We start from the raw sequence: 27,081 nt of genomic DNA on the forward strand, positions 1-27,081 counted from the left end.
TTTTGTTGCCACTCCCGCAGAAGTTTTATAAATCTCATCATCATCATCATCATCATCATCTGTGGTCATACAGCCCTTTTAGTTTAGCCTTGACCTCCTTAAGAATTGCCGCCCAATCTTCCCTCTCTAGGGCTCTCCGTCTCCATTTCTTAATTCCTGCTTTAACTAGATCATCCTGAACATCATCCAACCATCGTAGTTTAGGTCTTCCTGCTCTTCTTTTACCACTTAGCGTGGCATCTAGTAATCTTTTAGGAATATTATTATTGTCCATTCTGATAATGTGGCCCAGCCACTCCAGCCGTCTAATTTTTATATCAGTGACAATACTTGGATCTTTATATAGTTTTTGTAGTTCAGAATTGGTCCTAATTCTCCACTCTCCCTTATCATAAATAGGGCCATAAATTTTTCTTAAAATTTTCCTTTCCCACGTATTTAAGATGGTTATTGCTCGTTCAGGTAGAGTCCAGGTTTCGCTTCCAAAAGTCACGGTAGGTTTAATAATTGTTTTATAAATCCTCACCTTCATTTTTTTTTAGATATATCTGGTTCTTATAATTTTATCTAATGCTCTGAGGTGTCGATCTCAGTTAATATGTTGTTATCCTCGCTGACTATCGAGCCGAGATATCGGAACCTTGACACTTTCTCAAAAGTAACCTCATTTAAGACAACAGTTTTTACAGTATTGTCTCTCGTGGTTATGTATTCATATACTTTGTCTTTGTTCTGTTTATATTTAAATTTGAAGCATTTGTCTCATTATGTATCTGTTTGAGAGAGTTTTATAAATCTACTGTGCTAAATGTCTCAGAGACTTGCATGGGCTACGTTCTAATGCCGGACCAATTTCATCCAGTTTTTCCTCCGTAAGAACACGGTGCTTTTATCGTCTTTTTCTGTCATTTACAAAATCTGTTTCATTGAATCTATTAAATAACCTTAATACTGTTTTTCTAGGGTGGCCGGGTAGCTCAGTTGGTAGAGCAGCTGACTATGGACTGGAAGGTCTGGGGTTCGATCCCGAGTGGTGACGGAATTTTTTTCGTTGCCAAACTTTCAGAACGGTCCCGAGGTTCACTCAGCCTCCTATAAAATTGAGTACCGGGTCTTTCCCGGGGGTAAAAGGCGGTCAGAGCGTGGTGCCGACCACAACACCTCATTCTAGTGCCGAGGTTATGGAAAGCATGGGGCTCTACCTCCATGCCCCCCAAGTGCCTTCATGGCATGTGACGGGGATACCTTTACCTTTTTTTTTTTACCGTTTTTCTAGAGTGTACTGGTCTTTCAGGAAATTTATGTCTGAATTTTCGCCTCGTTGAAGCACACGATTTTCTATTCTTTATGTACGTGTTGTAGGGGAGAGTCGGGTAGTATCGGACATCGGGTAATATTGGACAGTGCGTTTCTTTCATCTACCACCATATGGTAGTACCTGAATGACATGGTTACGTTTCTCTATGTGACATCACAGAAACGTAACCATGTCAATCAGGTACTATCATCGTGTGGTAGATGAAAGAAACTCACTGTCCGATATTACCCGATGTCCGATACTACCCGACTCTCCCCTATATATAAATATGTTCCCTTAATGAATATCTGTTTACCATGACGAAACAATCATTCTCTATCTCAGCTAAACAAATACTGTACTGCCAGAGGCCAAGTTACAGATAAACTGTTTATTTATAGACGTCAGTGTTGATATGAATGGGAATGGTCTTGACTAGAGCTGCGTCAGCATACATGTCGTCTTAACGGCAGAAGCGCGGCCTCCCACCGGGCACAAAGTTGGTCAAGCATCGTGGGCATGATGGCGAAGATGCACTGCACTATAAAAATATAGTACACTAATTTTTATAAATCAAGAGAGCTAGGCAATCTTTGGATTACTGTAGACACTGAAATCTTTGGACTATTGTAGATTTCAGTATTTACAGTTGTCCAAAGAGTTTGAATAATTTCAAGGAAAAATTGTTCCTGAGCTGGGTATCGATCCCGCTTAGCACGCGCGAATGCTCTACCGACTGGGCTACCCCAGGAACCATACACGACACCATCACAATTTTTCCTTTTATATCCACACAACTCAAATGAGCTGACCAGATGCCAGAACTCAACTATGAGTGCACGCAATACTGTGTGACTTAATTTGTGGCTTTCTGTTAACGTACCTCCAGTACCTTCCTGGGGTAGCTCAGTCGGTAGAGCGTTCGCGCGCTAAGCGAAGGGTCCTGGGATCGGTACCCGGCTCCGGAACAATTTTTCCTTGAAATTATTCAAACCTGCTTTACAGGGAGCTACTACCTGAAAGCCAGATTTGTATGTCCAAAGAATGTTTTACAAACTTGTAACTGTGAGTAAAATGCATTTTCTTTTGCTAATATACACAATTCATAGGTTTAAATCAATTTTCAAGGTAACAGAACTGCTATATTACAGATAAATGTATTTTTTTTTTACTTTTTATAAGATTCCATCTCAATCTGGAGCAATATTTGGCATCACGTGTTTCCCTAACTCCAGTGTCACTCTTACCCAACTTGACATAACACGTGAAGCAAGATGAATTAATGTTATCAAACACGAGAATAAGATATGTACTCAGAGCCTGGAAGAAAAACAAAGAATTTTCATTCTATATTTGTAGAACACTAGGGAACTTTTTTCTTATTCTTCTCCTGTTAGGATATTAGCCAGTTTCTTTAACAATCTATAAGATAGCGGTCTGATGCACTTGCCATACTGTACAGCTACGAATATCTTTCGTATCCCAGCTTTCCTTCCAATTTAATCACTTAAAGTGTAGGCCTACTTATTTCTTAATTAAATACACTTTATCTCACCACATGAATGGAGCTCTTTCTCGTAAAATTTTTACACCTATCTTTTCCCACTCCACAGGATATATCCAAAGTTCTTGGGCTGATTCCAAACAAGACATTATTGCTGCACCTTTCCACGCTGTCATTTGGGGATCCATTTCTTTTGGAGTTGTAATGATGTCAAGTTGTTCTGCAAACAAGTAACATGTATCTCATTTAAATACAAGAAAAAATATAATTTATTATGTGCAAATGCTATAAATACAGTGACACTGTTTTATTTAACTGCGCGATTTTCATTTTCCTCTGCCCTCTGCTAGGAGCTTATCTGAAGCCAATCGGCCACCCAGTCTGCTGACACTGAAATATTTAGTATAGAAAATTTGCGCTAAACTGGAGAATTCCCACGGTATCTTTGAACCGTGCCGTTACGTTTAGCACCAAATTTAAGTAAATACACAATCTTGCCAACATAAGAACACGACGTTGGTGTGTGGCGTCGTTGGAGGGAGAAATTTTTTTTCTTTTCTCTCTCTACCTCCTTCGTTCTGAACATTACTGAGAGATAGCACCACTGTTAGCTACAAGATATATTTGCGCAAATATATTGTGACAGCGACGTGAGATTCGAACTCACGACCAGAGTCCCGCAAGAGAGCAGAATGCGCGTGAGCCGACACGGCTCCACGGAGCACTGTGGGACGGCGCGCGGCGGAGAGGGGAAAGGGCCTACGCAGTGAGGGAGTTTGCGTGCGCATCTTCTGCTTGCCTAGAGAGGCCGAGAAATCCGTCGAAGTGGAAGAATCGCGAATTCGAACTTTCGAGGCTATGTCGCTGTGGTTATAAATTACGGACGCGAAGGAACGAGACAGAGTTTTCAGTTATTCAGTCAGTGAGTAAGCCAGAGCAAGCAAGCCAGACTTGTGTGCCGGAGTTCGACTCGAGTGTGCGTCCGCATCTGCGTCAGCATCCGAAGGCCTGAGTTCGAGTGCAGTGGACCGCAGCTGGAGGGACCTGAGTTCGAGTATAGTGAACTGTCTCTGAAGGTCTGTGGTTCGAGATACTGTGAACTCGAGTGACTGAGATAGAAGAACTGTGAACTGAGAACTGATAGTTCTGATTTGTAAATAGTGCTTTGTAAATATTAGTTAAGATTAACAGTTCACTGTTGTTCGTACTAGTCCAAGTAAATTGTCATTGTCATCAGTGGAGTGCTATAACGAATACTGTGTTGAGTGAAAATCCAATTGTTGACGAGAGCGTTTAAGGCGAATTGTATAAAGGAATTATTGTTGTGACGAATAAATTCCGTTGTTGAGTGGAAATAAAATTCACAATATTGAAGTAGATTACGTGACCTATTACGTGACTTAGATGAGAGTCTCGAGACAAAACAGTTTTGCTATATTTCTTTTTTTATTAAATGTTAATCACAGGAACGCCATTTCGTAATTTTATTTAAGAAACAAGCCAAACAAATTATCTTTGCATCAAAAAGGATGCTCCCTGGACCAAATTATCGTATATTATAATTGTTTGAATGCAACAGAAGCCAGAAGTCTTGACTAATGCAGTGAATTATTTAAGAATATAGTCGCGAATTTTACTACCACCATTTCGATTGTGTTTTGTTTGGCACGGCTCGGTACGGCCTGGTGACTAGTGGCCAGCGAGTAACATAGACTATCGACATTGCTCTGCCGTGGGTATTATCCAGTTGTTCCGAAATTTGTACTTACCCAGCTCAAAGTAGGTGTTGACAATGTCCCCCACCAACTGCTACACACTATTGACACCTTCTTATGAAATTGTTAATTACTTTAAGAAGTTCTGCTTCACTGACTGACTCCATTTCAGCCCTTATATAGCCTTCAAGGTCATTTATTGTATGTGGGTTTTTCGCATACACCTTATTTTCAAGTGCCTCCCTGCTAATGACTCACCTGCTCTGTACATATATGGTATCTGAAGAGAGATCCTGTTCTGAAGCCACGTTCCAATTCCAGCAAATTTCATTCCACCACCAACTACAAGTATACATCCATACATCTTTCTTTTCAGATCTTCAGTGGCTGAAATAAAAAAGATTTTAGAGAGAAGAAGGAATTTTCAGTAAAATCAAATGTATATATTTTTTCTTACATACATGTTTGAGGCATAACTTAGTCTATTTTCTTGGAGAGCTAGAATCTTAATTAAAAACATAGTCATGAAATATGACAAGAAACTTTCTTCCCATACGTTAAACTATATTTTCTTGCCCAGCTTTGGCACTAATAATAAAGAATACTAATAATATTAAAATAATAATAATAATAATAATAATAATAATAATAATAAAAGTTGTTGTTGTTGTTTTCTAATGCCAGGCATTTGACAATAAAGTCATTTGACCTCTTGCACTCCAATATTTTTCAAAGATATTATCATGGCCAGCCACTGTAGCACAGATTTTAAGGTGTTCCGAATCCATTTCTTGGTTTGAGTTGCACAATGGGCAGTTAGGGGACTGATGTATTCCAATTCTATGCAGGTGTTTGGCCAAACAATCATGGCCTGTTGCCAATCTAAATGCAGCTACAGACGATTTTCGTGGTAAATCGGGAATTAACTGTGGATTTTGATGCAGAGAGTTCCATTTTTTCCTTTGGGATTGTGTTCTCAAATTTTGTTTGTTGAAGTCTAAGTATGTAGATTTAATAAATCTTTTTACAGAGTAATACGTAGATTTAGTAACAGGTCTGTAAGTAGCAGTGCTGCCCTTCTTTGCTAAAGCATCCGCATTCTCGTTTCCCAGGATTCAACAATGGGATGGTATCCATTGGAATACAATTCTTTTATTAAGTGACATTAATTGAGAGAGCATTTTAGTTATTTCTGCTGTTTGAGATGAAGGTGTGTGCTTAGAGACTATTGATAGAATAGCTGCTTTGGAGTCTGACAATATAACTGCATTCTTAAATTTATTGATATGGCATAGAAGATTCCTGAGACTTTCACTTATTGCAATGATTTCTCCATCAAAACTTGTTGTTCCATATCCAAGAGATCTATAAAGTGAGAAGAGAAAGCACGGAACACCTGCACCGGCACCTTGTTCTCTGGAGATCAAGGATCCGTCGGTGTATAAATGAAGCCAGTTTTGTGGAGGGTACCTAATATTAATTGTCTCTAAAGACAATTGTTTCAGTATTTCAATGTTTACTTCTGATTTCAGTATTTCTTCTGTTAAATTTAGATTATATTCTATATTTAATAGAGTTAAAGGGTTTGGTTTAACAACAAAAGTAAATCTAATTTTATCTTAACCCTAAGTTCAAACTATTAATAATAAATACTGCACAATTAATAATAATACTACTAATAATAATAAATAATACTAATAATATTAAAATAATAATAATAACAATAAAAGTAAATCTAATTTGTATCTTAACCCAAAGTTCGAACTAAAACTCACGAATATGATATGTTCATACATGCACAAGTACCTTTCAGCACTACACTCATTTCACTGTCAACTCACTCACTGCACTGGAACTATGACACGTTTCACTGATACTATCCTGATTTCATTAACACTTTAAAACATTTCACTGTTCAAATACTTTGCACTACCACTATAAACTATAGAACTTCACTGAAACAAACACACTTCACTAATACTTCACACTTCACTGACACTACACACTTCACTGACACAACACACTTCTTCACTGATACAACATTTCAAATAACATAACCTCAATTATATCCTTTAAATAGTGTGCATAATATATTATTGTCTATTAGTAAAGTCCTTAAGCTTATTTTTAAATACATTTTTGGTTATTGGTAAAGTATTTAGTAAGTCTGCAGGTAAAGCATTCCAATCCCTGATAGTACGATTGAGAAAAGAAAACTTTCCAGTGTCCGTCCTCTGTCTTCTTTGCCTCAATTTATATGAGTGGTCGTTCCTTGAAGAGTAATTTGGCGGTTCCAACCTATTTTTTATTTCTCTCCAGGCAGGCTCACCTCTGTATGTTTTCAACACTGTGTATAATCAAATCCGCATTCTCCTGTCCATGAGTGTGTCCCATTTTAATGTTGAATTATTACGACAACGCTTAGCCTGTTTTTTTAATCTTTTCCAATCTGTTCTAATCTGTAAGGATCCCATAATACAGCACCATATTCCATTACAGGACGAACTAGTGACTTATATGCAATCTCTTTGTATTTATCAGAGCCTTTTCTTAGTACCCTCATCACAAAGTGTAATGCTCTCCATGCTTTTCCCGCTGTGTCAGTAACATGTTCTCCCTAGTCGAGATCACTGCCAAAAGTTATTCCTAGGTATTTATATTTGTTAACTCCCGGAATAGTTTCACCCCCTAGCATATACAATGTGATTGTGGCTTCTTCCAGAAAGAAGGTAGGACTAAAAAGTCATATGTTGTGCTAAGCTTATGGCATATGAAAGAATCTTATGGTATTAGACCAATTTATGTCATAAGCAATATTTTCATGGTTTTTGCATTCTCTGCATCTCCAACTCAATTAAGTTAGCAGGGATGAAAAACATGCAGATAGCTTTTTACTAAATGCAATAATTGAAGTGTCGGCTGGAACCACATTTTAAGTTACAAGATTTTCATTCGGGGTGTTTCCATGTAATAATGTTGTATGTCATGTTACCTTGCTATACTCTTTGGCTTGCAACTGTTCAGCACTGCAGTACGTGAAATTTGTCCACTCAAAAGTTTGCTACCCTATAAGAATAACGTTGTACGTGTACACATTTTTTGCAGCTCCTGTAAATTTTACCAAATGTAACTTATAATGTTGTTCCAGCCGACGCTTCAATTCTAAAACACAAACATGATGCTAAAAAGTGAAACTGCTTTACAAAATGGCTATAAATATCTTCTTATTGTTTAACTTTATACTGAACATGTACAATTCACACCAGTGGCGGCTCCTGCATATTTCTTAAGCGGAGGAAAAAAGTTAACAGCACGAAATGACACCTTCTTGAATAAAACATGCTACAAATTAGCCTACATGCATACATGTAATACGAGGTAGTGTTGGGGTTGGCCTTCCCTTCTGTATAGCAATAATCTTTCTTGTAAACTGAGTTTCCTAAATTGTCCAAAATATATTATGTTTTCACTTCCATTCATTGTTGAATAATTGCGCAAATTAACAATTACGAGGAAATTCACAACCTCGTAGCATTTTTCGAGCACACTACAGCATCACACGTGTTGGAAGAGACTAGCTACTAACTCGTAACCGGAACAGTTTTACCGAAATGGGAATGGGAAATAATCTGAGGAAAGCGAGAACACTGCACCCACCCACCTGGTCTGTGTTGCCACATGTACATTTCACAAGTGAAATGGATTTGGAACACCTCAAAATCTGTGCTTCATTGGCTGGTCATGATAATATCTTTGAAAAATATTGGAGTGCAAGAGGTTAAATGACTTTATTGTCAAACGCCTGGCATTAGAAAACAACAACAACAACATTTTACAAGTTCAGTATCATATGCTTTTGAAGAATGTCAGTTCTTGTAAAGTCATACTATCAATATTGTTCAAAGCTGTCGGTGGCTGATTAATTTTTTATGTTAAAAATGTAGTTTGGAGTACCTACTTTCAGTTTCAAATATATTTGTACAAAACTGACAACTTGGCTGTTGCCCTGTCTAGTAAACAATGAATAGATGTGAATTTCAGGGGTCAACTAAGTAGAACTACTTCCTCTTTGTTTTACATAAACCCGACTTTAACTTTCAAATATCCACGAAAGTTTCAAACCATGAATAGTAGCCTATATAAAGTGCAATGAATAATATTTTTGATTTATAATTAAAAAAAAAGTTTACATGGTGTCTTTCATACCGTTGCGTTAAAACTGTTTTTGTTGTGTCTCCTCCTAGATGTGTTATAGTCCGGTTGAATGCAACACCGTTAGGTGGCAGCGGTAGCGAGCTTGCTGCACGACCAGTCGGTTTCTATTTCCCGCCCATGACTGATCCAGAGGAGGATCTCCTCCCTCTCCATTCATTTACTTGCTTTCAGAACTCTGCTTCTTTCTCTGGTCGCTAGTGTGTTGTTGTCTATGTGTGTTAACTGCAGTAGAGGAGGAATGGAGTGCCTTTCCTCCACACAGAAAATCTCGCATCTTTCTCACAGTTTTCTACAGCACATGAGCGCGTGTCGTTTTTCTTATAGCTGTGAACTTAAAAATTATCTAATCTACCTCGAATTTCAAGGCACATATTTTATTTGGTATTTACTTTCAAAAGAAGAAAATGTGAGGAGGACGTTCCTCCCTTCCCTCCCCCAAGGAACTGCCACTGATTCACACTATCATTTAGATTTTCTTATGCAGACACAAATTACAGAACGTACATAAACACAGTAATATCTACCCATGGAACTGAATATAATATTGAAATAATATTAAGTCTGTTATTTACGGCTGTGGTACTTACGACATCTGTCTATGCTCTGCAACACAGCCTGATCCAGTCCCAAAGCTTGTGCAGGACCCAGCACAAACTCTTTTGCTTCCACATCCCTAACACCAGCAGGGGCAGCAGAATCAATAGCATCCACTACAATGTCTTCCTCCCCGGGCCCTACACCTCCGCTGCAGTCCAAGCCAGGAGCTAAACCATCCAGGTCACCTCCAGATAAACCTCCTGCAAGGGGTTCTAATGACTCCTTCATGCCACGACGCTGCAAGGATAAATACAACATGGCTAATTGTCTTCAACAAGAATGCTGTTAGTAGATATACCTCAGAACTGACGAGGATGCATGGCTTAAGGACCCATGCCAGTTATGATTCTCGAAAGTTATATTTCCCAATTTTTTTTTTAGTTGGTTACTTAACGATGCTGTATCAACTACTATGTCACTTAACGTCGATGAGATTGGTGATAGCAAGATGGTATTTGGCGAGATGAGGCTGAGGATTCGCCATAGATTACCTGGCATTCACCTTAGGTTGGGAAAAACTTCGGAAATAAACCCAAACAGGTAATCAGCCCAAACGGGAATCGAACCCACGCCCGAGGGCAACTTCAGATCGGCAGGTAAGCACCTTAACCGACTGAGCCACGCTGGTGGTTCCCAATATTTAAGCAATATTTTTCTTGAAATCTATGTAAAATGGCCAATTTGAAAATATTTCAGGCATAGTGATTTAACTGCTCGAAAATTGAAATTTTAAAAGGTTTTTATTGATTTACCTATTTACTCGCGTAATTTTCGCACCCCCAATTTTTTAAACATCAATTTTGGACTTCATTTTTTCCGCTGCATTATTTTCACACCCAAATGTTTAAATTCCTATTTCATTTCATTCATTCAGTGTTCTGCCCAGGTCTTTCACTGCAAACCCAGCTTTCTCCAATTTTTCCTATTTTCTGCCTTCCTCTTTGTTTCCTCACTTTTTCTTGGGAAAGGTAAATGTGTTAGCTTCCAGTTACTTTCCTCACACCACTCTCGCTTTCACATTTAAAAATATCTCAGGGAGCCTCAGCGTGGAGGCGAGGTGAGTCGATTTGACTAATTAGGCCCTCCGGACTTCACCGAAATTCACCGCAAGGATTAAATATCAGTTATATCAGGGTTTTTGACCCGAGACCAGGAAATCCCAATTACTCTTTGCCTCCCTATTTAAATTTTCTTTTTACTTTCATTTTAACTAGTTAGTTAAAACAGAAAAGTACAATGCCATTTATTGGCAGTCATACTAAAATGAATTTAAAGAAATATATTTAGAAATACGAAAAATTACAGTAGAACCTAACACTGATGTTTTCTTATTCGTTTTTAGGAAATAAAATGCTTTTTTTTTTTCATAATGTCATGTCATTTTTTATTTCCTCGCGTAATTTACGCACCCCTACTTCAGAACGGATTTCCCCCCCAGAAAAGTGCGAAAAATACATCACCTACAGTAATGATGAATTACTGGTACTACAGTTTTGCAAGTTACAGCAAGAGCTTTTTATGCAATACGATATGTCCAACTGACATAATACTGAATATTGTTTAAGGATCTAAGAATATGTACAAGGACTAAATTTCCAAATTCAGATATTTATAAAACATTAAAACATACAATAGGTAATAATTTAGTCTAAGTATATGTAACATTACGGATTTTTGGCTCAGTCCAAGATGAGAAAGGATGGAGAATAAGATATAATTATGAGTTATATCAGTTATATAAAGATATGGAAGTATCCAGATTTATTAAATTTAGAAGATTACAGTGGGCAGGACATGTAGTGAGAATGGATAGCAAGAAGGTCCTTCACCCAACAAATGCATGGGAAAAGAATAGTTGGAAAGCCCAGGAAAAGGTGGGGGTATGAAGTCAGAAAGGACGCCGTGAATGTTCTAGGGATAAGGGCATGGAAAATGAAGGCCAGAGATAGAGAATATTGGAACAGACGCATTGAGGAGGCCAAGGCTCAAATTGGGCTGTAGCGCCATGGCAGCAGCATATGTAACATTAAGAATTGTACGAATTCTTCTTACAATATCCCAAAAGAGATTTTTTTCAAAATGGAATTTAATAAAAAATTATCTAAAATACACTACGTGTCAATAGAGATTATCATAGCTGGCAATTCTATTAGAGATTTGTTTCAAAAGTTACATTATTTCTGCTTAGATGAATCTAGTACTGCCAAATGTAGAAAAATTAAATAAAATCTGATATATATTTTGTTACATTGGAGAACTAGCATAGCAGCTTGTTAGACAGTGTTACTGGGAGGCCAGAAGGAAAATGGAAATCCTCCAATTCCAAGAGTATTAGTAACCAATGAACAAACTAATTTTATGCCAATGATTTATTTTACTTCCCCTTCCTGCCTCAGTTGTGTGTATGACTTTCGCTAAGGCCCTACATCCTGTCGACTAGTATACTGTATCATATTAAGTCCCTGAATATCAGTGGCGTATACTGGTTAAAGGGTTTTGGCTACCGCTGACCCTATTATTACACAAAATATATCTAACAATTACTTTAATTTTAATTACTATGGTAAAACTAATAATACAAAATTATTACATTATGTTATATTATGAACTTTTTCTTTTGTAATTTCCTTGGGCTACCACCGGTAGCCCGCAAAATACGCCCCTGCTGAATATAATGCAGAATGTAACTAACACTGGTTTCTCGGAGATAATTATCGTCATGTGGATCTTCAGGGTCACCAGTAGCTCTCTGCTGAATGTGCACTACTTTGGGTCCTGTTACTCCAAAGAGCTCGGGTTGGAAGAGACTCAATGGTGCCACAATGCCTTCATCTCCAACCTGAGGTGATACAAAAGATACAATGTGTTATTAATGCACTTACACACTAACAAGGTCTTTGGCAAAATGAAAGTACCAGTCTGAAAGAGTCCAGAGATATATCCTACTCTACACTGCATTTGCTTATAACACAGTACAAAAGGAGAAAGTATAATCACAGTCACGAAGCTTGAGTTGTTGAGGGTACTAGGAACAATAGACTGTGCCGGTACTATTTTGCATTGTCTGTGATGAGGCGATAGTAGCGATCCTAGTGGTTAGCAACTATCTATGAGTGCATATTCCCTAAGTATTGAGCTTCTTGACTGTATATACTATAATCGCGACGCTGTTATTCCTGGCGTGACTCCTCCTCTTTGCTTACGTCTTAGGAAGTGAAGGCTCTATAAAGCCTAGGTAGGTAGTATCGTTCGCCATTTTTGTTCTTTCGTTGCCGAGCTACCAGACAAGGAATCTATTTGCCACACCATTAAACATTATCATGTCGTAGCTCCTATGATAATAAATCAAACGCACTGTAATTCAGCAAATAATTGATCAGCAAATAACGTCCTCGTGTGCTTTCTGCGAACGCCAACAAAAGAGCCAAAATGGCGGGCGATTATATTAAGTATTTATGGAGCCCTAGGAAATGCATAACGTCATCATCAGCGAATCACAAGATACCCACATTTAAATGTAGCCGACCTGCAACGTGATTGGCTGCCGGAAATAAGAGTGACGGGACTATAGACTGTGGTATAACTGTACCTGCCATTTGAAAATCTATACTAATAATAAATCTGTAGCCGAAATTTTTCTGGTAATTTTCGATTTTCCAAAAATAATTGGTCCTAACATATATAATTAACCACCCTGAAACCGAAAATCGCATGTTTGAAATTTTTGTTTGTATGTCTGTCTGTATGTTTGTTACCTTTTCACGCGATAATGGCTGAACCGATTTATATGAAAATTGGAATATAAATTAAGTTCGTTGTAACTTAGATTTTAGGCTATATGGCATTCAAAATACTTTATTTAAAAGGGGGGTTATAAGGGGGCCTGAATTAAATAAATCGAAATATCTCGCTTATTAGGGAGATGCACTATCACCTTTACTTTTTAACTTCGCTATAGAATATGCCATTAGGAAAGTTCAGGATAACAGGCAGGGTTTGGAATTGAACGGGCTACATCAGCTTCTTGTCTATGCGGATGACGTGAATATGTTAGGAGAAAATACACAAACGGTTAGGGAAAACACGGAAATTTTACTTGAAGCAAGTAAAGCGATCGGTTTGGAAGTAAATCCCGAAAAGACAAAGTATATGATTATGTCTCGTGACCAGAATATTGTACGAAATGGAAATATAAATATTGGAGATTTATCCTTCGAAGAGGTGGAAAAATTCAAATATCTTGGAGCAACAGTAACAAATATAAATGACACTCGGGAGGAAATTAAACGCAGAATAAATATGGGAAATGCGTGTTATTATTCGGTTGAGAAGCTCTTATCATCCAGTCTGCTGTCCAAAAATCTGAAAGTTAGAATTTATAAAACAGTTATATTACCGGTTCTTCTGTATGGTTGTGAAACTTGGACTGTCACTCTGAGAGAGGAACATAGGTTCAGGGTGTTTGAGAATAAGGTGCTTAGGAAAATATTTGGGGCTAAGCGGGATGAAGTTACAGGAGAATGGAGAAAGTTACACAACACAGAACTGCACACATTGTATTCTTCACCTGACATAATTAGGAACTTGAAATCCAGACGTTTGAGATGGGCAGGGCATGTAGCACGTATGGGCGAATCCAGAAATGCATATAGAGTGTTAGTTGGGAGACCGGAGGGAAAAAGACCTTTAGGGAGGCCGAGACGTAGATGGGAGGATAATATTAAAATGGATTTGAGGGAGGTGGGATATGATGATAGAGACTGGCTTAATCTTGCACAGGATAGGGACCGATGGCGGGCTTATGTGAGGGCGGCAATGAACCTTCGGGTTCCTTAAAAGCCATTTGTAAGTAAGTAAGTAAGTATCTCGCTTATTATTGATTTCTGTGAAAAATGTTACGTAACAAAAGTTTCTTTAAAAATGATTTCCGATACGTTTTAATCTTTACAAAATTTTGATAGGACTGATATTTAATGAGATAAATGAGTTTTAAAATTAATATAACGCCATCTAAGATGGTGCAATGAATTAAGAAGAAATGACTTCGTCTATAAGGGGCCTTGGACAACAACAATCGAAACAGGGGCCTTGGACATCAACAATCGAAAGATATTAAACATAGCCTACAGAGAATGTTTCTGTGTTTGTATGAAGTAATGTCAGAAGCTAAATTAACCGATTTGTATAATTAATTATTATTTCACCATTGGGAAGTGTAGTTTCTCTAGATGGACATAATGCTATAATGTTATTACAGTAACGTTTGAGTGAATCGAGGACAGGTAAGATTAAAATAGCTTCTTATGCACACTCATTTTAATCTCAGAGAATTAACGAACAACGAGAGTGTATTGATTTAGTATGCAGTAATAGTACGTTAGCTTAGCAATCCATTATTTTATAATTCAAATTTTAACTATGCTCAATTGAATCGTGTTAAAATACATAAAATATACATGCAATAAATGCAATGCAAAAAAATTGGGTAATGAGCGAAGCAGATTATCTTGCGCTGTTGTAAAAGTTGTTCCCTGGATCAAACGTCCTATTTTAATTATGTAATTACTTTATATTTATTTCTAACAGGTGCAGCGGAGTGCACGGGTACGGCTAGTTAAAAATAAAATAATATAATTCCTTTATTGCAGCTTAAGCAACGTATAGACATATTGAAAAACTACGATAAAAAATAAATCCAGATGAACACACATGAGTGTAAGTAGACCATTTTTTAATAAGAACCCATGTCTGTAATCTGTAGTGCTGTTGTCTTCCAGGCTCTGCCACATTTAAATCAGTTTGCAGAATTGATGACTAACATGCAACAAATACAAATCAAGATTTCAGGTATAACTCCCTGTAAAGTTGATTTGAATAATTTCGAGGGAAAAATTGTTCCGGAGCCAGGTATCGAACCCGGGACCTTTGGTTTAACGTACCAACGCTCTACCACTGAGCTACTCGGGAACTCTAACCGACACCGATCCAATTTTTCCCTCTATATCCACAGACCTCAAAGTAGGCTGACAACCGTCAAGCAACCAACTTCGAGTGCACACTAACTCTGTGTGACTTAAATTGTGGTTTTCTGTTAACGAACAGTGACGTGTATTATGCAAATCAAGATTTCAGGTATAACTCCCTGTAAAGTTGATTTGAATAATTTCGAGGGAAAAATTGTTCCGGAGCCGGGTATCGAACCCGGGACCTTTGGTTTAACGTACCAACGCTCTACCACTGAGCTACTCGGGAACTCTAACCGACACCGATCCAATTTTTCCCTCTATATCCACAGACCTCAAAGTGGGCTGACAACCGTCAAGCAACCAACTTCAAGTGCACACTAACTCCGTGTGACTTAAATTGTGGTTTTCTGTTAACGAACAGTGACGTGTATTATGCAAATCAAGATTTCAGGTATAACTCCCTGTAAAGTTGATTTGAATAATTTCGAGGGAAAAATTGTTCCGGAGCCGGGTATCGAACCCGGGACCTTTGGTTTAACGTACCAACGCTCTACCACTGAGCTACTCGGGAACTCTAACCGACACCGATCCAATTTTTCCCTCTATATCCACAGACCTCAAAGTGGGCTGACAACCGTCAAGCAACCAACTTCAAGTGCACACTAACTCCGTATGACTTAAATTGTGGTTTTCTGTTAACGAACAGTGACGTGTATTATGCAAATCAAGATTTCAGGTATAACTCCCTGTAAAGTTGATTTGAATAATTTCGAGGGAAAAATTGTTCCGGAGCCGGGTATCGAACCCGGGACCTTTGGTTTAACGTACCAACGCGTTGGTACGTTAAACCAAAGGTCCCGGGTTCGATACCCGGCTCCGGAACAATTTTTCCCTCGAAATTATTCATGCAACAAATAGTTGCACAATGTATTGCACCGTAGATATTAACGCATATACCCAGTATATACTAAATTTCATATTCCATCTTAACCGTGTTCAGTACACATTCATTTATTGATCAGAATCACTGCAATCATTTGGCATACTTGGCACTTAAGATGAAAATCTGTTTTTGCAAAATCGATGGCATTGTGTTAGCGATTATTACCACTACTGAATTTAATCAAAAGATATATCTAGTGTTCTACTTGCATACAAAATTAATGCTAACTCTGTAACTACAAATATTTATATAAGCATAGATAAAATTACCTGTAGAGTATGCTTAAGTATTTCAGTTTTTGGCTGACGAACTACAAATGTTTTTTCTTGTGAACCACATATGTCCTAGAAAAGAAAAATATACACAGATATAATAATAATAATAATAATAATAATAATAATAATAATAATAATAATAATCATCATCATCATCCTCATAATCATCATCATCATCATCAACATGATTGACATTATACGAAATTAAAATGACAGCAGAACCTTTTATTTTGTAACAGCTATTTACTGTATGCAAACTACAGCAATTCTCTCTCACGAACATCGTCAGCACAAGTGGCTGGACAAATAATATGAAGTATTAGCATTTTTATGTCAATGGTAATATTACAATACTGCCTGAGAGCATCACTACTTCCTTTCTGGGCTGTGGTGAGATTATGAAGTGGAAAATTGACACTCTAACCCTTTCCCTAACAGTTCTCCCACCTACAAAGAATATTTATCGATAAACTAAAATGGTCTAACAAGAAACACGGAATTCATACTCACCAAGTTCACATGACAAAAACTCTCCTTCAGAGATTTGAGTAACATGGAGTCCAATTTGTTGTCTGGGTCGCATGTTTTGTATGGAAATGCACATTTCTGAAGGAGCCAAAAGAAGGTTTGAGTGATGTCACCACCACCATATTCCATACGTACCTTAAACAAAAGTTCTGATTTTAAAAATATATAGTACAATTTTAAATTAATTTTTTTTTACAATTTTTCCACATCAAATGTCAGGATGACAAACTCACCTTTATCTGATGTTATCTATATACCTAGCTATTTTTGTTCGGAAAATATTTTAAGAATAAAGTACACTTCTGGAAGAAGAAACATAGCAATAAACGTAAATCTCTGGACATGGTATGATTTGTAGTAATGTTAAATGCTATGTTTTATTTAATGATTCTCGCAACTGCAGAGGTTATATCAGCATCGCTGGATGTGCCGGAATTTTGTCCCGCAGGAGTTCTTTTACATGCCAGTAAATCTACTGACATGAGCCTGTCGCATTTAAGCACACTTAAATGCCATCGACCTGGCCTGGGCTCGAACCCGCAACCTTGGGCATAGAAGGCCAGCACTATACCAAGTCACCAACCAGGTCGACATTTGTAGTAAAATAATATCCGTATTAATAATGACTGTCAAAAAATGGACATGAAATTACGAATGAAAAGTGCGCAAAAGACGAGAAAAATATACTTACTTACTTACTGGCTTTTAAGGAATCCGGAGGTTCATTGCCGCCCTCACATAAGCCCCCACTGATCCCTATCCTGAGCAAGATTAATCCAGTTTCTATCATCATATCTTACCTCCATCAAATCCATTTTAATATTATCTTCCCATCTACGTCTCGGCCTCCCCAAAGGTCTTTTTCCCTCCGGCCTCCCAGCTAACACTCTATATGCATTTCTGGATTCGCCCATACGTGCTACATGCCCTGCCCATCTCAAACGTCTGGATTTAATGTTCCTAATTATGTCAGGTGAGGAATACAATGCGTGCAGTTCTGCGTTGTGTAACTTTCTCCATTCTCCTGTAAGTTCATCCCTCTTAGCCCCAAATATTTTCCTAAGCACCTTATTCTCAAACACCCTTAACCTATGTTCCTCTCTCAAAGTGAGAGTCCAAGTTTCACAACCATAAAGAACAACCGGTAATATAACTGTTTTATAAATTCTAACTTTCAGATTTTTTGACAGCAGACTAGATGATAAAAGTTTCTCAACCGAATAATAACAGGCATTTCCCATATTTATTCTGTGTTTAATTTCTTCCCGAGTATCATTTATATTTGTTACTGTTGCTCCCAGATATTTGAATTTCTCCACCTCTTCAAAAGATAAATTTCCAATTTTTATATTTCCATTTCGTACAATATTCTCGTCACGAGACATAATCATATACTTTGTCTTTTCGGGATTTACTTCCAAACCTATCTCTTTACTTGCTTCCAGTAAAATTTCCGTGTTTTCCCTAATCGTTTGTGGATTTTCTCCTAACATATTCACATCATCCGCATAGACAAGAAGCTGATGTAACCCGTTCAATTTCAAACCCTCTCTGTTATCTTGGACTTTCCTAATGGCATACTCTAGAGCAAAGTTAAAAAGTAAAGGTGATAGTGCATCTCCTTGCTTCAGCCCACAGTGAATTGGAAACGCATCTAACAGAAACTGACCTTATTTGAGAAAAATATGAATAATAATAATAATAATAATAATAATAATAATAATAATAATAATAATAATAATAATATCATTATCTTCAAGCAATAGAGTCTGAAGTTCTTAGCAACTGAAATTTTCCAAGTCATCTCTTCTTTGATTGTTCCAAATTTCCTTTTCTTTTGCACTATACATAAGAATCCACTTCAGATGTAGTTCTATATTCATTGTTCGCAGATGACCTTCTGGCCCTAGGTTGCCGGTTCAATCCTGGACCACCTCGATGGCATATAAGTGTGCACCGGTGATGCTGATATAACCTTGGCAGTTGCGAACGTCGTTAAATAAACCATAATTTCATTTTATTTCATTGTTTGCATACGTCTAGTCAGTGCTTTTTGTAACCATGAATTTTATAATTCAAACAAAATATTTAAAAATAGTATCACTGTGATCATACATATTGAATTCTCAGACTGTCATTTTTTATAACTTCCAGTGTATATTTTAAATACCGGTACCTGATTTTGTTAGCTTGTAATCTACGCTCATCACTCTCTGTTTCATTCCCATACAAAATACATGCAATTGCCTTCATTGATAAAATTATTTACATCGCATTAGAAATTATTTTCGTTCTTTTCTATGGAAATTTTGAAATCATATGTTTGAATTATATTTCTGGCGTACTTCTGTTGTTTGTATTTGTTGTACTACAAGAAAAAGAATGAGAGTTTGATGTTACCCTTGTATTACGATGTGAGATGCCATCTTCAACACAGGACACAGATGTTTTTTGATCACCTACGTCCACAACACACGCATAACCAAGACCAGCTCCAAAAGTAGCAGCAACATGATCCTAAAAATATGCAATTAGTATAAATCATAACTAGCGTCAGAATCTAATTGGGATGGAGTTACAACAATTAATATGACGGTAAATTGTGATCATAATAATATTACTACTAGATACAAGACTGACTCAAGTCACAACAACGGAATTCTCTTAACAGTGAATTTAGAAAAAGATCAGCATATACAAATTTAGATAAGAAAATTAATATGTGGATACGTCAAATGGTTAGACAGAGACAATAATTATATCAGTGGAACAAATGGCATCTCGTACTATCACTAAACATTTGAAAGAAAATGAATTCTGACAATTACATATATACAAATATGTTACACTGTTCGCAAGTTTTTAAAAGTTGAGGCGTTCAGAAGTCAACATGATTAACTCCTTTTCCAAAGATTTTGAGATATTCAAGATTAAAGTTAAATATACCTATTTGGTTCTGTGTTGTAGTCAAGAAGAATATTACATTCTGTGGGCTTTTTACTGAACTATGGAGTTAATCACATTGACCACTGAAAATGAGGAGCATCGTTTCAAAACGTATTAAGTGCACCAGTGGATGAAATTAAATTTCTGACTTTCTATTTATTTATCTTTCATGCTGTGAAGTCTGATCGTTCCAAGTCGTCATATTTGTAAAATGTGAAACTAGTACTTAAAAATGGTTTTGTGTAGTGTTTTTAAAACTTGTCCAGTTCATGAGTGATTCAGTTTTTCGTCATTCATGTAAAAAAATTTTAAGTTGCACATAATACGTTTTGAAACGATGCTCCTCAAATATGGTCAATTTAATACATTGCCAACTTAGAAACTCTGAAATAACCAAAAGTGGAGTTAATCACGTTGACTTCTGAACGCCTCAGTTGATGACAACGGTAACGAAGAAGAAGAAGTCCATCTCGCTAGAAATTTCCACTTAGTCATATTTATTTTACCTGAAGAAGAAAACATCCTCCGAAGCCAATTTTACATAGCAAAAGAGTCGTGAGCTCTTTTAAGTATTGGCGATTATAAATATCTGGCACAACCAAGACAGCTCTGTAATGCTGAAAGAGATAAACATTAATTTATTTTTATAACAATCCAATGGATGCTAAAACTTAAAATATTTTATCTGGAAATATGTTATTAAACAAATGAGCACAATGAGCAATAGGCCTACAGATAAATTAAAGTAATATAATATCATTAATGATTAATGTAAATGTTAATTATAACACACGCACACACAAAATCGTATGTAGTCATGTACTACCAATCAAATCAGATATGACAGTTTAATACAAGATTAAAATGTAATCAATTTCGACCTGATAATTAAGTAGTAAAAATAGCAAACAAAGAATTTGAACTTTCATTTGTTAAATTTTATTTTAAATTTATAGTATTATTGTGCATGCTGATATAGTGAATTTCTTACTTAAAAAAAAAAAAAAAAAAAAAAAAGACAAAAATATTTGCCTGAAATATTTACAACATTTGCGAATTACATTACGTCTACTAACTCGTAAATCTCTAAGTGGGATTTCAAGCCGATATCTGATAGCCCAAGTCCATATTGTTTCCAAGTTTGCTAGAACTGCTGTAAGTGATCCACCTGGTCCTGAATGAACATAGAGATCTCCACGCCGGTAGGGGAAATGAATGTTGAAGTCCTGTCCAGCATTCAGGTATAATACCTGCAATAAACAAAGGAACACACAGCTATGACAAATGAAAGCTTTCTGAAAATGTGTTTGTAGTGAAACATAGTTCAGATAATACCCAACAAAATTAATTTTTCAGGAATTTGGCGTATCAAATCTAGAACAAATTTATAAACAAAAATTGCTGATTTACTTCCATAAAAACCACAATAAATTTAAATTTGATCCTCATGAATACCAGACGAGACAAAACTACAGTTTCTTTCTAAATACTCCCAAATGCCACACAACTGCTGGATTAAAACACAGCAGAAATTTTGGACCCAAAATATATAATACATTAATTAGAGCTTACCCTGAGCTAAGTACACTTAACACACATAGATTTAAGAAACAAATCAGATTAATTATTTAATTGTTTAAGCTAATTGAGTTAAAAATTGTTACTCTAATATTCATGTACTTCTTTATTTTCTATTTGTATATAGACATATTACATGCTGTATGTATTTTACCATTTATTAATGTGATTGTGCTCAATGAACTCTCGTAATTTTGTGATATATTTTGTATAACTGATCTGAACTGCGCCCGAGCACGAGCTTCTGCTCTTTCGGGCTGCAATGCCTAATGTAGCTCAAGTGTATAGTATTAATAAATATTATTATTATTATTATTATTATTATTATTATTATTATTATTACTTAAAATATACCTTGTTTGTTTGTATAAGTTAAGTTCAAAGTTCGAAATCACGAATTTCACCAAATGGTTGGACTCTTTGCATATTGGTCAGCATGACTGGCCAGAGCTCAACTCACATACTTACCTCTTGTTGATTTATCATCTGTCCCCACAACCAATCATCATTAGAGCTTCCATTCTTTTCCCTTTAATAATGTGGAGAAACATGAATGATTTTCAGCTCAGGAATGAAAAAATCATTACTGATTTCTTTTAGTGATATTTTTCGTTCATGTTATTAGTCTTTGTCTGTTTTTTTTTAGTAGGCTATTTTACGATGCTGTATCAACATCTCAGGTTATTTAGCGTCTGAATGATATGAAGGTGATAATGACGGTGAAATGAGTCCGGGGTCCATCCAGCACCGAAAGTTACCCAGCATTTGCTCATATTGGGTTGAGGAAAAACTCCGGAAAAAACCTCAACCAGGTAACTTTCCCCGACCGGGAATCGAACCCGGGCCACCTGGTTTCGCGGCCAGACGTGCTAGCCATTACTCCACAGGTGTGGACTTGTCTGTTTTCATGGCAAACTCTACATAAATGCACTTATTATGTAAGGTTTAAGGATGTTCAAAGAAATTCGATTAATATTTAACAAAGTATTCAGTAACATGAATGAAATGTTTATATTCACATACATAAAACTCAATGCAGATTCCATAAATGTACGTAAATATTTTTAAAAATATGTATCTGTCACAAACTGTATACCTAAACAATTTTTTTTTTTTTTTGTTTAAAATATGGCTAGGCTTTTAATATTTATTTATTTCCAACAAATTTTGTAGGCCTATAACATTTCATAGCAAAACTTAAAATTACGAAGTTACTCCAGACTTTTTTTACACTATGAATATTCGTAGCAGAGAACATTTACAAAAGTACTTACAACTTACTTACAAATGCTTTTAGAGAACCCAGAGGTTCATTGCTGCCCTTACATAAGCCCGCCATCGGTCCCTATTTTAAGCAAGATCAATCCAGTCCTTCCCATTATATTCCACCTCCCTCAAATCCATCTACGTTCTCGGTCTCCCCAAAGGTCTTTTCCCCTCCGGCCTCCCAACTAACACTCTAAATGCATTTCTGAATTCGTTCATACGTGCTACATGCCCTGCACATCTCAAACGTCTGGATTTAATGTTTCTAATTAAGTCAAGTGAAGAATACAATGCATACAGTTCTGCATTGTGTAACATTCTCCATTCTCCTGTAACTTCACCCCTCTTAGCCCCAAATATTTTCCTAAGCATCTTAGCCTCTGTCCCTCGCTCAAAAGTGAGAGTCCAAGTTTCACAACCATACAGAACAACCAATCATAAAAGTACTGGAGGTAAGACAAATGGAGGTAAAATGCTCAGGGCTAATTTAACTCATCTCTAGTCATATTCTACTTCTTTTAGCCTCAGTTCTTCTTTTACAACATAATAATAAATACAATAAATGTATTTCTCACCTCATCACCCACAACAACATCCCCTTCTGGTTTGATCCATTCCCCTCCTGAACTACCTATAACTTCAGGATTTGAACGTCTGTTAAATGCAGCAATTTGCTGTGGTGGTGTTGCATATCGTCTTCGTCCATCAGACTGTAAGCATGACTGCAATGTGTGTGACACTTGAAGTCGAGAATCTTCCATTTCTTGGACCAATTCTTTTGTCTGAAAGTAGTTAAATATTTAAAATACAAAGAACTACAAAAAAAAATTACTTACTTACTTACTGGCTTTTAAGGAACCCGAAGGTTCATTGCCGCCCTCACATAAGCCCGTCATCGGTCCCTATCCTGAGCGAGATTAATCCAGTCCCACCTCCCTCAAATCCATTTTAATATTATCTTCCCATCTATGTCTCGGCCTCCCCAAAGGTCTTTTCCCCTCTGGCCTCCCAACTAACACTCTATATGCATTTCTGGATTCGTCCATACGTGCTACATGCCCTGCCCATCTCAAACGTCTGGATTTAATGTTCCTAATTATGTCAAGTGAAGGATACAATGCGTGCAGCTCTGCATTGTGTAACTTTCTCCATTCTCCTGTAACGTCATCCCTTTTAGCCCCAAATATTTTCCTAAGAACCTTATTCTCAAACACCCTCAATCTCTGTTCCTCTCTCAAAGTGAGAGTCCAAGTTTTACAGCCATACAGAACAACCGGTAATATAACTGTTTTATAAATTCTAACTTTCAGATTTTTTGACAGCAGACTAGATGACAAAAGCTTCTCAACCGAATAATAACACGCATTTCCCATATTTATTCTGCGTTTAATTTCCTCCCGAGTTTCATTTATATTTGTTACTGTTGCTCCAAGATATTTGAATTTTTCCACCTCTTCGAAGGATAAATCTCCAACTTTTATAGTTCCATTTCGTGCAATATTCTGATCACGAGACATAATCATATACTTAGGGATTTACTTCCAACCCTATCTCTTTACTTGCTTCAAGTAGAATTTCCGCGTTTTCCCTAATCGTTTGTGGATTTTCTCCTAACATATTCACGTCATCTGCATAGACAAGAAGCTGATGTAACCCGTTCAATTCCAAACCCTCTGTGTTATCCTGAACTTTCCTAATGGCATATTCAAGAGCGAAGTTAAAAAGTAAAGGTGATAGTGCATCTCCCTGCTTTAGCCCGCAGTGAATACAAAAAAATTACTAGTAAAATTAAAAGTATAAATACAGAGATGGTCTTGTTACCTACCTTTGCGACCTGAGGAGGTAGAAAAGTATCATGATGAATGGCTCCTCCTGGCAATCTTCTTCTAGCAACAACGTGAAGCAATGTATGAGGGTTCAAGTCAGAAGCACGACCAATACGAAGGTACAGTGAACCAGGATGGATGACAATTATAGTCTGTGCTTGGATTTGCTACAAGAAATATCAGCGTGAAATTAAAAATTCAAAAAGGATGGATGACAATTATTGTCTGTGCTTGAATTTGCTACAAGAAATATCAGCGTGAAATTAAAAATTCAAAAATGTTGGAGTAAGATTATATTAACTCATTAAATTTCGCTTTTTGAGCGAATCTTCGATCCCGTTACATACAACATACAAGAGAAAACCCCGTATTTAAATAATTGAAAGAAACTCAAAATGGCTGGATCTTTGAACCCGCTGCACACAACATACGAGAGAAGAAAACATAGTTAGGCCTAAATAATTGAAAATAACCTCAAAATTCTAGCACAACACTCTAAAGACACAATATAATTACTGCGAAAGCTATAAACCCGTTCCAATACCTTCGTTTCTCATACACCTGACAGGTGATTTTCTCAGACATTTTCACACGAAATCACTCCTTTCTTCGATGCAGGGTAAATGTAGATATGTACCTATTTCTTGTCGCCCACTCCCTCTTTGCGCATTCGACATCTCGTAAGAACTTAGCTGCACCAGTCTTTCAGATTTTTCCACCAAACCTAACCCGTCACTGATCTTCAATCTTTGGAAAACTTATTTTCCAGATACCGGTATATGTATGTTTGTAAAATTGCACACTATCTCTCAGTTTCATTGATTCATCATGAAGCAACGCAACACAAATCAGACATCAGTCCCATATGTGGTGCGTAACGAGATCGAAGATTCAATAATTTTTGCTTCACTGTCAATCTTGGTTAGGATTACATACCTCTGCACATGACTCTTGAAAAGTTGGCATATTAACAATCACTATCACTAATAATGCTACGAAACTGTTCTAATGTAAACTACAGAAATGACATAAATCATTATGTTCCAATTATTAAGTCTAGTATTCGTTATATAATAAATATAAAATATATCACTATTTCGTAACTACCAAACTGATTATTTCCCAAAGCCTGTACTTCACGTTTGAATGTTTACTTCCTGCGCACGGCTACTCTGATTCCAACCGTGTCGTAGAGAATATTTTGATCCTTATGCCATAAAACCTGATGTGAATCTGGAAGGCGGAATGGCTTGTCCTTGGGCAGAAAGCTAAGCTAATTAATAAATCTATTTGGTACACAGAAATCCATAGGCAAAAATGATATATATATATGAGTGACGAATTCTAGGAAATTATCCCATAATGCAATTAAACCTTTGGTTCAACTGTAGTAAACACGAACTTTATACATCATGTTTTTAATATGGAACGAGGGAGCATAAACCCCCCCCTTCTCCCCCTCCAAAATGCTGACAATATTGGCTTCTTCCTATTTCTAAACGATGCTCAACGTTTCTACAACTCTCCTGCTTAATATTTGTCAATTAAAATTTGAATCCATTTGTTATTGTGCTACTGAATTGTTTAAAATAAATTGCTCTCAACAAAGAGTTCAACATTGCCACTTCTTTTTGAAGTCATATGAAATAAAAAAAAGAAAGATATAAAACTAGAACAAAACAACCGAGGGTTCTCAGCGCCCCTTCCAGGATATCTGGGGGGGGGGGGGGGGAGCTCAAGGAGCCTCAGTCTCCAGGTTCCGGCACTTCTGCTTGCATATACTTCCCTTTCAAATCATAGCCTATCTTCTTCTATCGTTACTTCATCTTCAGTTAATTTACTGGAATCAGAAAGCAAATACTGGTATACTTTGATTAGGTATAAATAATATTATAATACTGTATGTCAGGTGGTAGAAGATAGAAAACAATGACGCAGAAATGTGAGGGAGGCTATAGACTTTGATGGACTATAAACTCATATAATGTAGAAGATAATGTTAATGATACGTTGTGATTCTTTCAATTACAACATTTTGTTACTGAAGACTGTGTACAGTTAATAGCCAAGAGCCACCAGCATAGCTCAGTCAGCTAAGACGCTTGCCTGCTGGTCCAGAGTTGCGCTCGGGCACGGGTTCGATTCCCACTTGGACTGACCACGTGGTTGGATTTTTTCCGAGGTTTTCTCCAACTGTAAGACAAATGTCAGGTGATCTATGGCGAATTCTCGGCATCATCTCGCTATCACCAATCCCATTGATGCTAAATAACCTCGTAGTTGATACAGCATCGTTAAATAACCAAGTAAAAAAATAGCCAAGAATGAAGCTTAACCTCACCTTCGCCCCCCTACCCTTAACCTTGTTCTTACAATATATTCTTTAGATTCTACACCAGTAAGTGGATTAATTATCTTTCTATAA

General features: G+C 36.8%; 1 protein-coding gene across 1 annotated transcript; it reads right to left on the reverse strand.

Moving 5' to 3' along the window:
* Positions 1 to 2,316: 2,316 nt before the first annotated feature.
* On the reverse strand, positions 2,317 to 25,808 carry Arp8 (Actin-related protein 8). Its single transcript, XM_069844422.1, has 12 exons — positions 25,593 to 25,808; positions 24,656 to 24,823; positions 23,406 to 23,612; positions 21,063 to 21,236; positions 20,493 to 20,603; positions 19,441 to 19,557; positions 17,023 to 17,175; positions 16,507 to 16,581; positions 12,021 to 12,167; positions 9,319 to 9,565; positions 4,775 to 4,903; positions 2,317 to 3,021 (listed from the first exon to the last, which is right to left on the reverse strand). Exons 1-12 carry the CDS (start codon positions 25,620 to 25,622, stop codon positions 2,849 to 2,851), a joined length of 1,731 nt encoding a protein of 576 aa, XP_069700523.1. The 5' UTR covers positions 25,623 to 25,808; the 3' UTR covers positions 2,317 to 2,848.
* Positions 25,809 to 27,081: the final 1,273 nt, after the last annotated feature.

Source organism: Periplaneta americana, chromosome 13 (genome assembly GCF_040183065.1).
Source record: "Periplaneta americana isolate PAMFEO1 chromosome 13, P.americana_PAMFEO1_priV1, whole genome shotgun sequence".
NCBI lineage: Eukaryota > Metazoa > Arthropoda > Insecta > Blattodea > Blattidae > Periplaneta > Periplaneta americana.

Excerpts from the sequence above, each read along its gene's own strand:
- Arp8 (XM_069844422.1), bottom strand. The coding sequence starts at position 25,622 with ATGCCAACTTTTCAAGAGTCATGTGCAGAG. Across the intron at positions 9,566-12,020 it reads ATTATCTCCGAGAAACCAGT|CGTCGTGGCATGAAGGAGTC; the intron begins GTTAGTTACATT and ends TTATCCTTGCAG. Across the intron at positions 3,022-4,774 it reads ACCATATATGTACAGAGCAG|AACAACTTGACATCATTACA; the intron begins GTGAGTCATTAG and ends ACTTGTTTGCAG.